The sequence below is a fragment of the Jaculus jaculus genome, chromosome 6 (assembly GCF_020740685.1).
Source record: "Jaculus jaculus isolate mJacJac1 chromosome 6, mJacJac1.mat.Y.cur, whole genome shotgun sequence".
Taxonomy (NCBI): Eukaryota; Metazoa; Chordata; class Mammalia; order Rodentia; family Dipodidae; genus Jaculus; species Jaculus jaculus.
This window is the reverse complement of record NC_059107.1, coordinates 5578513-5592132: the sequence shown is the minus strand read 5'-3', so window position 1 is coordinate 5592132 and position 13620 is coordinate 5578513. Positions and strand designations below refer to the sequence as shown.

Below are 13620 nucleotides of genomic sequence, written 5' to 3'. Positions count from 1 at the left end.
TGGGACTAGATGGGGCCTTGAGACGCTGCTGGTGTGCCATATTCGCGGACGAGTCGGTCTAAGGTTACAGAGACCTAGGCTGGGCCTTCCCAGTGGGGCAGCCCCCACCAAGGCAGCCATCCCAAGGTGGGACCTTCTTGGCAGCCTGTCCCTTCTAACTGACCCATATGGAACTCCTTACTCAAGCACAAGCAGGACTGGCCTTCTGGGCCACTGGAAAACAACTGTTTTATGAGGTCATACAGGAGAAGAGCTCTCACCTTCCACTGGACTCTGGCCTCTGCTTCCTAAATCCTATCTTGTCACCAGGGCCTGCCCTCCGCCACCAGCTGATGCTCCCAACCCACACCCAAGTCTATCTCTGAGAATCTTTATGCCCAGATCCTATGAAAACCAGACTTCTTCATTAAGTTGTTCAACCAGCAGTTGTGGCGTGGCTGGGAACACAGCAGGTTAGCGCTCACACTCATTGTTACAGCTCATATTTGCTGGCCACCGGTTTTGTTGCCTGTTCTTGTGCAGACTTCCCAAGACAGCCCTGATTCATTAAGGCCAGAAGGACCTTTTTTCTTGTAGCAGCCAGCAGCAGCTAACACGGAGGTCTGAAGAGAAGCTAGTCTATTTCAACCAGAGCAAGAGGGTGGAATGAAGCGGACAGAGAAGCCCAGGAGGTCATGGTTAAGGGCAGGGACTGGCCACCTCCGCAGCAGAGGGACCAGTCTTGAATTGGGTTTTCATCCCCAGGTTGAGTTGAGCTCACAGGGCAGCTTCATCCCACCCCGAGCGTGGGTCTGACGGTCTCCGCACGCTGACCCCTAGCAGCCCCAGGAGAAAAGGCTTACTGTCTGTGGTGTCCGAGTTGTCGCTGCTGATGGAATACTTTCGCCTCTTCTCTTCCATCTGCAACGAAAGGCAGGAGGGCCGTTATACACACTAACACTAGTGACTGGGACTTCTGCAGTCTTTCAGAAAATCACTCCACTGGATGCCTCCCAACTTGTGAGAGTGAGCGAGAAGGCCGCTCTGCCAGCCTTACCCTGTTGACCCGCCCAGAGTCCCTGCAGCTGGGAGAGGAATCCCAAGTCCCCACCTCTGAACCTAGAGCCCCCAGATAAGCAGAAGTCTGCCCAAAGATGTAGAGAGGACTGAGGAGAGGTCAGCTGACCCAGGCTGAAAGGTGACAATGACCTGGCCAGTCAAAGCTCCCACTCAACAAAATGGGCTACCAGAAAACCCAGTCTCGGGCTGGAGAGGTGGCTTAGCGGTTAAGCGCTTGCCTGTGAAGCCTAAGGACCCCGGTTCCAGGCTCGGTTCCCCAGGTCCCACGTTAGCCATATGCACAAGGGCGGGGCACATGTCTGGAATACATTTGCAGTGGCTGGAGGGCCTGGTGAGTCCATTCTCTCTTTCTCTACCTGCCTCTTCCTCTTTCTGTCTGTCACTCTCAAATAAATAAATAAAAATGAAGAAAAAAAAAAAAAAGGAAAACCCAGTCCGCAGCAGATGCGTCCTGAGCGTCCCCTACAGAAAGGAAAGGAGGAGACAGGAAATAAGAGTGATCCTTCCAGGACCACACCACTGAGATAAGGACCCAGCCAGCGCTGAAAGCCCATTCCTGAGAGCAATGGCCAGCAGGGTGTGAAATGGGGTCAGTCAGAGGGTCCCGGCCCTGCGCTGCTGGGCTCTGCCAGCTCTCAATGTCCTTTCCAAGATACACTACAATCCTGCTTTACCTCAAATGCACTAATTTCAAGACATCAGGACAGTACCCTCAGTTTCTCCCACTGTGCTGGGTTCCTAACAGGCTGCTAAGTTGTGAGTTACAAGCTCTAGTTACAGGCGAGGCCGTGCCTCATCAGGGAACTAACCAGCTACACTGAGACGAGAGCTGAACCCCAAGGTCTGAAGTCTGATCCCTGAGATCACCAAGAGCTGCCTTTGTGCAGTATGTCTGTTCTGGCCTGGAAAGTTGTGATCATCCATTCCCTCCCTCCAGTCCTGTAGAATCCTGGGTGGCATGGCCTACTCCGGTCCTCTTCCAGAGAAGCTCCCTGATAACCTGCCAGGGGTCCATGGCATTTTCCATCGTGTCCCTGTTAGTCCTGAAGTGGGCTCAATGTTCACAGCCACGGACAAGGAAGGGATCCTTGTGGCCCAGCCTGTCTGCCCATGCTGCACCTAGCCCTAACCTGCTCCTGCTGAGCCCTGGGGGGGTCCCCATCGTCCTGCAGCCCCACAGAGACCCCTCCCCAGAGAGCCGGAGCATCTGCTCATCAAGATGCCAGAAGGATCACTTGGCTCCCTGAGGGTATCAGGATGGCTCTCCTGCCTCTCCTCCTAGCTCCCCATATAAAATGGCAGGAAGGGCATTGGGCTACTGGTTTACTGCCCAGTTCCAGAGGTATAAAGTATTCCCCAGAGGGCAGGAGACTGAGGGACCCCTGGCAGGACCTGGGAGGCAGAGAGAGCCCCGTTTGTGGGTGGTTATGACAACTGCCATCCTCTTACAAATGGGGAAACTGAGGCTCAGAGGTCAAGTGACCTGCCCAAGATGATAGTGCTGGTATTTGACTCAGAAGGCCCTGCTCTTGGGGCCAGAGAGATGTCTTACAGGTTAAAGTGATTGCCCGCAAAGCCTAAGGACTCAGGTTCGATTCCCCAGGACCCACATAAGCCAGATACATAAGGTGATAGTGCTTGTAATTGACTCAGAAGACCCTGCTCTTGACCTTCAGACCTCCAGACCTCTGGGCAACAGAGAGCAAGCAGCCCTAGAATCCTAGCCACGGCCCTCCCTGCCCTCTGGGCTCTAAATATTAGTCAACAGCATTAGCAAGGACAGAGGGATGGCTTCGACAGGAACACGGACTCCAGCCCACAGCTCGCCCAGCTGTGCCAGTGCTGTGGTAAGAAGATGGGAGGAAGGGGCTGGGGAGGGGCTCAGTGGTTAAGAGGTGCTCCTTTGTAAGCCTGTAGCCCGCGACAATGGTCAAGTGGGGCCAGGAGACTCCAGAAGCTGCTAGAATGGCCAGTGTGTGGTGCATGCTACGCAGAACGTAAGACACTGGCTTGTAAAGGTAGGAGGACGGACACGGACATCCTGAGGTTTCTGATGCTGTGGGATGCATGTGACCACGTACGTGTGTACACACACACACACACACACACACACACACACACACAAAGAGGGGGGCTGAGGAGATGGCTTAGCGGTTAAGGTGCTTGCCTGCAAAGCCAAAGATCCAGATTTAATTCCCCAGGACCCACATAAGCCAGATGCACAAGGTGGCACATGTGTCTAGGGTTCATTTGCAGCAACCGGAGGCCCTGCTACACCAATTCTCCCTCTCTCTCAAATAAGTAAAATAATATATATATAATAAGGATAGGCAGCAGGTCATGGTGGTGCATGCCTTTAATTCAGCACTTAAGGAGGCAGAGGTAGGAGGATCGCCATGAGTTTGAGACCACCCTGAGACTACACAGTGAATTCCAGGTCAGCCTGGGCTAGAGCAAGACCCTACCTTGAAAAACCAAAAAACAAAAGAAAAGCAAGATGGGAAAAGGTGCTATAAAAAGAGAAGAACTCATCAATTTCTCTTACAACCCTGCTCTGCACTTCTTTCATTTTCAGCAAAAGCACGTCTAAGCCAGAGTCTCCCATAGTACTGCGTGGCTAGCAGGGACAAGGATCGGGGGTCATCCCCAGGACAGGGAGAAAGAGGAGCTAGAGTTGTGCATTTAGGAGTCCTCCACTCAAGTCCTCACCCCATCACTCAGGGGCCTTGGCCAAAGACATCTCTCCCAGGAGGTAAAGCAGATCTGATTTCCCCCATATATTTCCCAGATTTAGAATGCTGGCTGGCACCTGAGTCCGAATTTGAGAAAACACTCTGAAAGGGCCAAACTAAACACGGTTGTGGTTGTTGGCCAGAATCGGCTAATGAGACTAGATGACAGCAGCTTCGAGTCTCTTAGCACAGTGGCTGCAGGGCACACAGGTGCTGTTAACTCCGTGGCAGCCCTGGGCCAGGGTGGACAGGCCTGGGGGGAAGGGAGACTGGCCCTTGGACAGGAAGGTGACCTGTGTGCTAAGGAAGGGCCCTTCAAGTAGATCCCTAACTGCTCACATCTTGCAATGCCAAGTCATACTGCCCAGAGGCCAACGGGTGATACTGGTGTGCAGACCTCCACCCTGGGCCCCAGCCTGTTCGCTGTCCAACCTTGCCCTCCTTGGAATAGCCAGGGGACATTCTCCTGGGCCCGAGTTGCCCCGTCAGAGGCTGTTATTAAGGGGCAGATTTTGTGGCGTCTTAATTGGAATAATAACTAGGCTTCAGAGGGAAGCCACTGCTTTGTGAGGAAAGGTTTCCTTTGAACTAAGTTCACTCCAAAGGGCTCCTGGCCTCAAGTGAGCAGTAACACCTTGCCACCATCACAGTGGTTAATGGAGCCCCAAATGGGGCTGACACCCCACTACTACGAGGCAGCCCTTTGCCCCACAAATCACCTTGCTCACACCTAAGGAAGGGGGGCAACTCCTAGGCTGCAAATGCAGGTGGGAGTGGAGGAGCTTTGAGATCAGCCTCTGCTTTTCCCGCCCCACTGGCCCTGCAGCCTCGGCAAGGGCTGCATGAGACCAGCGGCAAGGAGCCCTCGAAATGGTCCCGAAAGCCTCTCTGCAGGAGACCCCCAGGAAGCAGTGGGTCCTTCTGCTCTGAGCCCAGCCCACTGCGCCTCCCACGCGGTGCCCAGCAGGGGATGCAGACAGGAAGTTCTCCTTGGCACTGCGAGTGGGTGGAATGCCTCCTGGTAGAGCCTGTGTGTCCTCCTGCTCCACAGGCAACCTCTGGCAAGACCAGAGCACAACCATCTTTTCTCAGCACCCCACTGGGCCAAGCCTATCACATCTTGCCGGGCCCCTGAGTTAATCCACAATGTTTGAAGCATAAATCAGATCACATCATGACCCCGCTGAAGTTCTTCACTGGGTTCCGGCTGCTCCAGGTCCACATCCCAAGTCCCTAAGAGCAACAACCTACACCATCTGGTCCCTGCCCACCGTGACAAGTTCCCAGTGACCACCATTCCCTTCCTCACTGCTGTCAAGCCACACTGGCCTCCTTTCCTCTGCCAAGCCAAAGGCTCCATGTCTTGAGACATGGGTAGAAACAGTGCTCTTGAATTTATTTTCAATTTATTTATTTTTTTTTTTTTGAGATGGGAGTTTCATGTAAACCAAGTTGGACTTTACCTCCCTATACAGCAAAAGGTGACTTTGGGCTTCCGGTCTTCCTACTTCCACCTCCCAAGTACGGGCATGCGCTTCTGTGCCAACTTTATGGTGTGCTGGCGATCAAACCTAAAGCCTCGGGCATGTGCTAGGCAAGCACTCTACCAATTATTATGTAGGCATGGCTGTCCATCCTTCAAGTTCAGACTTAGATGTCCTCATGCCAGTCTTTGCCCATTGCCTTATCTAAACAAAGTAGCCACTGAGCTGTAGAGATGGTTGCTCAGCGGTTAAGGCACTTACTCGCAAAGCCTAAGGACCCAGGTTCAATTCCCCAGTACCCACGTAAAGCCAGATGCACAAGGTGGCCCATGCGTCTAGTTTGTTCACAGTGGCTAGAGGCTCTGGCGGGTCCATTTGCTCTCTCTCGCAAATAAGTTATATATATATATTAATTCAAGTATCTACCCTGTGAGTGCTGGCCAACCTTCAGACTGTGACAGGCTGCTGACATCTGCAAATGGGCCGGACTGCAGCAGTGACTCACCTGGGGCACGCAGCCCGCATACCACAGGTGGGACCCGCGTACATATCCTCAGAACAGCCCTAAGAGCTGTGCGTCTGTATGCTGGGCAACCTGGGACTGTGTCTGGCTGGCGCTCTGCTTGCGCCCCAGCGCCTCACATCCTATCCCGCACATAATGAGAAGCGCTAAGCCTGCTCCTGCCCCCCCCCCCCCCCCCCCCCCCGCCCCGAGGTGTCAGGACCACACAGTCCAGCTGGCCTGCCTGCAGCCAGCAGGAACAAACAGCCCAGGCCAAGATTCCGTCCTGTTTTCACAGTCTTGACCCCACACATTTTCCAGGAGGCTTTATTTGGTTGGGCTCCTGGCTAATGACCAATGTCAACTCTGTAATAGGGCAGCAATTTGGTGGCAGATGTTTTCTTGGCAGCAGTGGCCATCGGTCTTAGCCCCCACTAAGGTCTGGCCTTGGAACACTACTGCCCAATGCCAGCCCCCTTTAAAGATGTCTCTGCAAATAAACTCAAATAAACACCCTGGGCCTTCATTAACGCCCTTCCAGCTGACCCTGGGAACAGTGGGTCTTTCAGGCCTGCTACTGCAGTTGCTCCCTGGGCAGTTAAAACACCCACCCTGGCCTCTGGCCACTCCTCTCCAGGGGCCCCTAGGCCGCCCTGCCTGCCATCACACACAGGAGTTGGTCCTCCTTTAAAAAAAAAAAAAAAAAAAAGTGGGAGGCGGGGAGAAAGGGCTTGCAAGCAGGCAATTTACCATTCCAGACACAATCTTTCAAAGAGAAACAAAAACTCACCCTGTCTGAGGCAGACCACTAAGCGCGTGTGTAATAAGATGCTAATACAATTTAATGATATTTCGGCTGGAAAACCTGTCCTCAGAGCCTCCTTGTGTCGGGAAGGCCAGACATTCAGAAAACAAGAGCTGTACACTCTTAAACCGCTTGTAACGGGGGTCACAGCCCTCTTTTTCCTATCTCCCATTAACTTTAATGCCTTCTCGGGGACAGTAATTACAGTCACAAAAAAATGATTTTGCGCGCACAGGGTGGAGGACTGCTGCCTGTGACTGTCAACCCTGCTTCTGCAAGTCTGTGGGAACTCGAACCTCTCTTCACCAGCTGTCCACCTGCTCCCCGAATGTCCCAGAAGGACCCAGCTCCCCAGAACACCCCGCCATACCCACTGCATTCCAGCTCTGGGGATCCACCAAGGGGACCCCGGCGAGGTAAGAGGCCTCCTCACTCTACCCTTTACTTGAGAGGGCAAAGCTCAGTGTGGCTGCCCAAGGGTACCAGCGGGACCTTTCTTTCTGATCTCCAGAGAAGGAAGCTGGCTCTCTGGCTTACCTTGTAGGTGAGGGTCCAAAGGCTGAAGCTGCATCGGGGTTCTCCCCAGTTTATTAAGAAGAATAAGAGGGCTGGAGAGATGGCTTAGTGGTTAAGGTGCTTGACTGCAAAGCCAAAGGATCCAGGTTCAACTCCCCAGGACCCCTTTCTCTCTCTCTCTCTCCCTCTTTCTCAAATAAATAAAAAAGAAAGGACATAAGAAAGACTAATGTTAGCTCGGCGTGGTGGCGCACCCAGCACTCGGAAGGCAGAGGTAGGAGGATCCCTGTGAGTTCAAGGCCATCCTGAGACTACATAGTGAATTCCAGGTCAGCCTGGGCTAGAGTGACAACCTACCTTGAAAAAAAAAAAAAAAGCTAATGTTGATCAAGTGTTTATTTACCACATGCCTCACTTGAGTCTTTTCTTCAGTAATGGGAATCGATGTCAGTGTCTTGGGCATGTTTGACAAGCGCTCTACCACTAAGCTACAGCCCGGCCCTGGGCTTAGGCTCTTCAATGCACCTAACTACTACTACCAATCCCACGGGCTGGTGAAGAGACTGGTGCTCCAAAGGGCATCACTACAGGGTCCAATCATCGCAGCCAGGAACAACATGGTGAGGACGCGAGCCTCGCCCTGGCTGGCTCCAGAGGGTGTGGGGTACTCCATCCCAGAAGACCCAGGTATGCACAGGGGCCTGCAATTTCTAGTGTGGCTGGAATGAAGGGGAGGTTGGGGAAGAAGCTGAGAGGGCTGACTGCAGACCCAGACAGACCTTCCTTCAGGCAGCGCCTGAGGCACGTGCTGAAGGTCTACTGCAGGGCACGGCAGGTCAAGGCTGTCCACCCCGCACCTCTCATCTGCTCTCTTGTACAACTTCAAGGACTCGAGGTCCCCAAACAGCCTACTGCGTGTGCTGTGCAGCATAAGGACTAGAAGTGTGGATCCGAGTACAGGACCACCTGCTTGTTACATAGAAACAACCGTCACAACGAGAACACCCTGCCTGCAACGTCAACGGTGGGGGAGTCGGCGTCAGAGGCCTAGCTTCGAGACTCTGAGGTGCGTGTGGGATTTGGCCCAGCGAGCCCTCCTTACCTGTAGAGGAGAGCCAAGTGGCCGAGATCTCTGACAGCCTTTTGGATTAGTGTTACTGGCAGGCAATGGAAGGAAGGGAATGCATGTTGGGTGGGAAAGCATTCTGGAAACATCTGCTGCATCCAGAGCTCAAACAACTCTGTCTTTAAACACTTCGTCTCCAAAAGTACCGGGGAGACCCTTGGCCAAACAGTTTCAAAACCAACATTCACTGTAAGTCCCGCTGCCTGGGGTGAGGACTTCCCTCTGAGAGGCATTTGCTGTGGAACCAAATGCTTTTCCACTCAAAACAACAGCCAACAAGCACTTGGGACAACTGAAGGGCTCTGGATCAAACAAACATCCCTTTTTTTCCCCCCTTCCATGCAAACTTTCTCAACAAATTATTCGCCCACTTCGGATCAAAGCCTGTTTTTGCAGTCTGTGACCTAAAAAGCAAATAGCATCGCCTAAACATGAAAGCCCTCTTCCGCGCTCGGGTCAGCTTTATTACTCATTCCTTCCCCCCTTACAGTTATTCTGTTGTTATTTTCCTCCTCTGCTTGGTAGATTGCTCTGCGAGTCCTAACCCGCCCAGGGGAAGATGGGCCAGGAAGGCTGGTGGACTTTCTTGGGGGCCCTGAGGTGAGAAAGAAAATCAGGGGACGCGACACTCAGCACCCCCGGGAACCTAAGAACCAGGGCCAGGCCTGGTTGGCAGCTATCTGACTGGCTCTCTTGCCAGATGTCCTAGTGGGAATGGCACCAGTAAGAGGAGGGAGTCAGTGCCATGCTGGGCGGAGGGCTGGGGAGGTCCTACCATTTCCCAAGCCCACCACTCAGCAGCTGTAAATGTTAAGGGGAGCATTCTAACAGCTCTTCTGGGCTCACAGCTCCGCACGACCCCCCCCCCCAACAAACGACTCTTTCTACCCAGCCCGTTCTAGCCCCCTTTGGCACTGCTTTGGAAGTAACAAAACCTAAAAACGAGTGACCCCCGGCTAACTCTGCCTCGAGATAAAACTTTGTGCCTAGCAATTCTACAGATGTGTGTGTGTGCGAGCGTGCTAGGGGGCAGGGGGGTGACGTTTGGAAACTGCGGAAGACAGGGACAGACTGCGATCTGCCCTGGGCATAAAAGAAACGCGGTGCCCACCCTGTCCCCCAGCCCCCTGTCCGGCCTTCCAGCAAGCTGATAAAGTGCCAGGGCGGCTGCAGTGGCAGAAGGGATGAGGAGGGCGGCGCGCCGCCAGCCTGCCCCTGGAGGCGGCCGGAGGGACCGCAGGCTGCAGGCGCGCCGGCGTGACTCCAACCGCGGGAGCCGGGAGGAGGAGCCGGAGGTAGCTGCGGGGGGCTCCGGCCCAAGCAGAGGAAGGGCAAGAGGCTGCTCGGGCCGGGGGCAGCTCGAGGAGGTGGGTGGGCTGGACGACGAGCGGGGGAGGGGCCGAGACGGCTGGAAGGGCGGCTGAGCCCCGGGGTGGGGTGGGTGGGGGTTGGGGTGGAAAGCCCAGCCCGAGGTGCGTAGTAGGGGACTGGGGTGGGCAGGATGGGCCTCTCGGGAAGGTAGAGTGAAGGCTTCCTGCCAGCCTTGCAGACATCCTCACCCTCCGGCGGAACAGCTACGAGTCGCCGGACTGCCCCCGGCTCTTCCCTGGGCCGGAGAAGGGGGTGTCTCGGGGCCGAGGGATGGGCGGGAAGGGACCGTGGGGAGCTACAAGTCTGCACCCAGGCGGGGAGGAGGCGAGCGGGAGCCGCTCGGTTGGCGCGGGCGAGTGGGTGGGAAGGAGGGAGGGAGAGGGAGGAAGGAGGTGAGGCCGGGAAGATGCCACTGCCGGGGGCGGGGCGCGGCCGGGGATCCGGCCGAGGGACTGCAGCAGCGCTTCGCGGGGGCAGGGGCTGCAATGTCACTCGTTTTAGGGGTCAGGTGCGTGTGCCCCCGGGCAGGGCCCGCTACTTGCCCGCTCCTCTTAGGTATCGACAAAGTGTAAAGGGCAGAGGCAGAGGGCACTGGACCGCCGAGTCGTCCCCGGAGCGGGACGCGAACCGGCAGAGTTGGGAGAAGGTAAACAAGGGCCACGCCCCCTGCCGTCGCCCCGCGAGCACGCACCCGCCGCTCCGGCCGTCGCCGGTACATTTCCACTCTCTCCGCGCTTCTCCCCCGCCGGACTCCCGCGCAGCCCCGGGGGAGGGCTGTCCCCCCACCCCGGTCCGCGCCCCGGCTGCGCACCCTCCACACTCACCTGGAAAGGTTGTCCCCCGCCCCTCAAAAAGAGAAAAAAATCCTAATCTGTACGACGCCTATGAGCACGGGAGCCGAGCATGCTGCCCCCGCGTGCAACACCCGCGTGCACCCAGCCGGGAGAGGGGGCGCTGGGCGGAGGCGGCAGCCCCCCGGAAGGTGTCTGGGACTGGACCCGGCTGCACGTGAGCCCAGCGCGGGGTCATGTGCACCGGTTCAGCCCGGTTCGGCGCCCGGACGTGCTGCGTATCAACAAAATGAAACTCGGGGAGACAGGAGGGCAGATAGCTCCGGGTTTCCCGAGCCCCCGCTCCGGCCGCTCGACCTCCCCGGCACCCTGCTCGCGCCGCAGCCCCTCCGAGCGGCCGGAGCCCGCGGGGCAACTTGCAGTCCCGGCGCGCCCCCGCCCGCCCGCCCGCGCCCCCTCGCCGGCCCAGGGGCGCTTTGCCGCAGTCATTAATAAAGAAGGTCGCCAGGCTCACCCTTCCAAAAGTTGTGGTTGCATGCGCCCCTCTCAGCCTCCCCGCACTGTACTCTTTAAAACACGACTGACCAGCATGCGCAATCTCTCCCCGGGGCTGTGCATCCCCCCCCACCCCCCGCGCTGGCTTCCTAGAACAGGCAGCCAGCAAGAGAGGGAGCGAGCGAGCTAGAGAGAGAGAGAGAGCGAGGAGAGCCGGCAGATCTGTTGCAAAAAAAAAAAAAAAAACAAAATAGCGCCGTGGAGATGCGCAGGGCCCATCCGCTGGGGGGCTCGATCTTACCTTGCTCCGTGGTGCCCTCCCGAGGGGCGCTGCCCCCGGCTACGCGCCGCGGCGGGGGCCGGCGCGGGAAGGATGCTCCCGAAGCCAGGAGCTCCCGGGGCCGGCGCGGGAGGGCGGGGGGCGCGCATCCATCCGGGGTCGTGGCGAGGGAAGCGACCGGGCCCTCGGCGGCGTCCCCCGACCCCGGCGCCCCTGCTGGGGGACGATCAGCCCGCCAGACCCGAGCCGGTGCCGCTAGGAGTGGGCGCAAAGTAACTCCATGGACGCTACTCACCACCCCCCTCCAAAAAAAAAAAAAAATAGCCTCCAACTGCGATGGCCGCGGTCGGCACCATTCACCAACCCCCTGTGTATGTTTCTGTTTCTTTTTAAACCAAGACTTCCTTGTGATCTCTTTTAGAAAAAAAAAATGTGTTGCGGTGGGGGTGGGGTGGGGGCGGGCAGGAGAGAGGGAGGGGGAGTCGCCACTTTTTTCTTATTCACTCCGATCTCCGCTCCCGACACCCCCGTCGTCGCCGCCGCGCCCCCCCCCAACACCCAGTTGTTCGGCTCGGGCGGTGGTCCCAGGTAGCGCAGCGGGTCCTGCCCGGTGCCCCCACCCGCCGTGCCGGGCTCCTCGTGGACTCCGGGGCGCCCCCAGCCCGCCCTGTCCCCAGGGCCGGGCCCGAGCGGCGGCGGAGCCCGTGCAAGTCCCATCAGGTCGGCTCACACTTCACACACTCACTCGCATACCCCGCCCCTCCACTCGCGCTCACACTTTCTGCTCACACCCCGCCCCCTTAGCTCCCCAGACCCGGGCGGAGCCCCCCGCAACCTTTCAAAAAAAAAAAAAAAGCATGCTTATACTTAAAAAAAAAAAATCTTTTGGCGCCATATTAATGACGTACTTAAAATTTGCCATTTCTCCCTGCGTCAAAAAGACGTTTCTTTGCAAATAACAGCCTGGAGGCGACACTCGCGGAGGAAACGAGGCTTGCACTGAGCACCCCGCCTCCCCTCCTCCTCCTCCTCCTCCCCCGGGACTCCGGCGCTGGGAAGACCCTCGCCCTCCACCCTGCTTCTCTCAATCGGTGGTTTTAAAATCGGAACCGAATAAATCGCGTGGCGTTTTGCAGCGCCAGAAGTGAGCAGAAAGTGCAGGGGAGGGGCGCGCACGAGTCCGGGGAGGGGGCGCGGTCCTCTCCCCCCCCCCCGACACACACACGCACACACGCCAAATGGAAACTAGCATCCCAGGCTGGAGAAACTTGAAATTGTGGGCGACCTTCCGGATAAGAGGGGCGGTGGGCAGAGGGCGTCCCTCCAGGGTTAGTCGCCCCCTCCCCCCTCAAGGGTGCCTCCAGGCGCTCAGCGCTGCCCTGCATTTCCGGGGGGGGGGGGAGGAACGCAGTGATGGGTGGGTGGGTGGCTGAACATCCTAACCCTCAGTAGGAATGTGCCCCGGGGCAACCCCCTCCTCCTGGCTGCTCGCTCCTATTGCCCCTAACGGGTTAAGAAGCGAGGGGCAACTTCCAAGGGCTGGCACTTGGCGGAGAAGCGGGGCGCCCCTCTCCCCACCCTTGGACTGCTCGCCCCTCCTCCTCCGACTCCACTTCCCGACTTGACCTTGTGGTGCACAAACAGTGCTCTCCAATCCTCGCAGTTTCTGGAAGAGGAGCCTGCGCTCGCCAGGCAGGCGGGCTGCTGGGCGGCTAGCCGGCGGTGGCGGGGCCTTGGGTCGGCTCCCTGCGCTGCGGGCCACACCCACCCAACCCGCGGCGCCCGCGGAGCTCACCTTCTCTCTAGGAAGGAAAAGGGCAGGCCTCCTGGATGGGAAGGCGTGGGGGGCAACCTTCAGTTTCCTGGTAGTACCTCCAGCCTGAGGAGGTTGACTGGCTTGGGGCTGAGGTTTTGGGAAGAGCGGGGAGTTTGGCCCAGCATCCCCAAAGGCATCGTTGCCAACTTTTTTTTCCTGCCCCCTCCCTCTTGGCTGCCCCTCCAAGATGATCTAGTGATTTTTTTTTTTTTTCTTTTTCTTTATCCCAGTTTCCCTTTGGTTTTGTAGGCAGGTAGATGAGTTTTGAATCTCTTTCCCTCTCCAGGACTGAAGGTTGTTTATTCTTCCTTTTCCCTCCAGCCCCCCCACCACCACCACCACCACGGAGAGATAAATATTCAATTTACATAAGATGACATTTATGTGACAATTAGAAGATTCCCCGACGGAATGTTGTGAACACATTTGCCTATAGGAGAAATAAATCTAATAATAAACAAACTCATAATAACAGCTCCGGTCCTCTGACAGGGTGGTTTGTCTGCACAACAAAAGAGAGGTATGATGGATGCTGAAATAAGCACTTTTTGCAACAAGAAAGAAATATGAGCTCAAAGGAAGCCAGCCAGCAGCATTTCTCTTCTTTGGTCTTCATTCACAAAGTGTGAGGAAGCTGGTCTGG

The 13620-nt window shown here is 56.6% G+C and overlaps 1 protein-coding gene across 5 annotated transcripts in view; it reads right to left on the bottom strand.

The window, feature by feature from the left end:
- The window catches only part of Jade2 (jade family PHD finger 2), a 55282-nt gene extending 42404 nt beyond the window's left edge, over window positions 1-12878 (bottom strand). Inside the window, exons 1-4 of one of the 5 annotated variants that reach the window (XM_045151903.1) lie at window positions 11183-11310; window positions 8910-8916; window positions 8743-8819; window positions 843-904 (exon numbers count right to left, since the gene is read on the bottom strand). In XM_045151903.1, coding sequence (XP_045007838.1) covers window positions 843-904; window positions 8743-8819; window positions 8910-8916; window positions 11183-11310 — 274 coding nt within the window. Of the gene's footprint in view, window positions 1-842; window positions 905-8742; window positions 8820-8909; window positions 8917-10419; window positions 10487-10900; window positions 10986-11182; window positions 11311-12787 lie in introns of those variants that run through there. The other 4 variants (XM_004666558.2, XM_045151900.1, XM_045151899.1 and 1 more) reach the window with 4 other exon arrangements.
- Between the last annotated feature and the right edge of the window lie 742 nt (window positions 12879-13620).